Consider the following 2,130-nt stretch of genomic DNA (forward strand, 5'->3'; position numbering starts at 1 on the left):
AGCTGGGTGTGGTGGCGCATGCCTTTAATCCCAGCACTTGGGAGGCAGAGGCAGGTGGATTTCTGAGTTCAAGGCCAGCCTGGTCTACAAAGTGAGTACCAGGACAGCCAGGGCTACACAGAGAGACTAATCATCATGCAGATATGGTAAGGAAGAACCACTAAAAGGTGTATTTTCACTATTCTGCTCAGCCCAAAATTGATGCAGCTACAATTCTGTATCTTGTTTTCTGTTTATTAGGTTGTGGGTCCAATGAACTTATTTCTCTTTGTATATGAACTAGATCTCATTTCTAAACCTCACTTTAAAATGTCTTTTTCGTCATATTTTAATTTTCTATCCCAAGCTACTAAGAACACCTGGCGCATGGCTTAACTTATTTATTTATTTATTTTGGTCTTAGAAATCAGTTAACAATACTGTCTGGCCACTAATCTGCTTAATGTTTTTTCACTTCTTACCAAGAAAATCCATTAAACATCAAAGAGAACTACAAGCACCACACAGACGCACTCTCAAATCTCAGTCATGAAAAATTAAGTCACATTCCGGCCATAAACTGTGCAAGACACTTCCAGTTAGCACGAGCTTTACACCGACAATCGTATCAGAGTAAGTGGTAGGGGGTTGGGGGCTATTAACAACACAGTGTGAATCAGAGCCAAGAGCAGCAGCCGTTGACAGCAAGGCCAGTCTCTGAAGGGAGCTGTAACACAGTATCACAATGCTGGTTTCCGAATGCCATTTTAAGGGAGCCAGAGGGTAAGAACTGGGAATCAAGTGTACTAAAACCGTCGTCTGATCAATGTCCGAGGAGAGGAAACCCAACACAAGGTCTTATGAACATCAGCTGTCTAATCTCTTCTCACCTTAAACACAACTTCACTTTCAGGTCGTTCTTAATCAAAGTCAACCACTCAAAGGGTGAAGGATGGCAGAAGTAAATGGAAGGATAGTCATCGCCCTCAACAGAGAGGCAAAGACCCTGGGAAAACCAGAGGCTCCCTAATAGAAAAGGACTTCCAGGAGCAAAACAGATCGCCCTGCCTTCTCCTCCAGCCAAAGCTGTTAGAAACCAGATTAGGATGTTGTCGGAGGCTTTTTTTTTTTTTTAATGAAAGAGTGATATGAGAAAATGGCACTGAAGGATGAGGGGGCCTGGAAGGGTTGAGCCACCCAAGAACCGATGGTCAGGGCTTCCCTGCACCTAAACAAGATAACAACGCCAACCGAACGCACCGGCAATGGCCAGCCAGCGCCCCGTACCCCCGTCACTGCCAAAGCTTCGCCCCCTCCCCTAGTGCCCCAATTCCCACACCCCGCTTCCCTTTCCACCTCCCTGCCCTCGATATTCCCACGGCTGGCCTCCCAGGTCCTTCGCCAGGCACCCCACGCCCCAGCCTCCTCTCCCTCCGGCCACCCACCCCCGGGCGCTCCGCGCTGGCCTCCCCGCAGCTCACCCGACCCCTCCCCCTCACCTCTCCTCAGCGCCTCCTCGTAGCTGAGGAATCCGATCCGTGACTCCTTGGCGCCCATGCTCCCCTCATCCCCTCGGCCGGGGGTCGGAGCCTGCTTTCGCCCCCACCCCCCTCCCGCCTCCTTCGCGGCGTCGCCGGCTGACGGTGTCGGCGTCCCCGGCCCCCTCCTCCCCCAACACTAACAAGTGCGGCTTCTGCCCCAGCGACTCCTCCCGGCCGCCGCCGCCACCGCCTCCATGCCGAGTCACGTGACCCGCTCCCACCCCGCCCCCTTCCCCTCCCTCCTACTCCGCCCTTCTCTTCTCTCTCTCCTCCCTTCGCGTCTCGCCTCACTCCTCCTCTCCTCCCTTCCGCCCCCACCCCGCCCTCCCGCCAGCACCGCCGCGGGTCACCTGACCCGAGGCCCGGGACGGTTCCGGGTAATGGCCGCCGGGGGGGGGGGGGGGAGGGGCCACGCTCCGCCCCACCCCACGCTAAGAGCGCGCAGGAGCGCGGGGGGGCGGGACGGCCTCGCCACACGTAGCACGTCATCCCCGTCTCCCTGCCAATCCTAGGCCTCGAATCCCGCCGCGGCACTCAGCTGGCCAAGAGGGCAGTGACTTCCGGGGCGCCCGAGGACGGGTCTTCCCGCCCCCCACGTCCTGGCGTTCGA

General features: G+C 55.9%; 1 protein-coding gene across 4 annotated transcripts in view; it reads right to left on the bottom strand.

Moving 5' to 3' along the window:
- Positions 1-1,727, bottom strand: part of Usp32 (ubiquitin specific peptidase 32) — a 135,039-nt gene extending 133,312 nt beyond the window's left edge. The window contains exon 1 of one of the 4 annotated variants that reach the window (XM_021175609.2): positions 1,479-1,727. In XM_021175609.2, coding sequence (XP_021031268.1) covers positions 1,479-1,536 — 58 coding nt within the window. In that variant the 5' untranslated portion in view covers positions 1,537-1,727. The remainder of the gene's footprint in view (positions 1-1,478) is intronic. The other 3 variants (XM_029483333.1, XM_029483332.1, XM_021175608.2) reach the window with 3 other exon arrangements.
- Positions 1,728-2,130: the final 403 nt, after the last annotated feature.

This window comes from Mus caroli, chromosome 11, assembly GCF_900094665.2.
Source record: "Mus caroli chromosome 11, CAROLI_EIJ_v1.1, whole genome shotgun sequence".
In the NCBI taxonomy this organism is placed as follows: domain Eukaryota; kingdom Metazoa; phylum Chordata; class Mammalia; order Rodentia; family Muridae; genus Mus; species Mus caroli.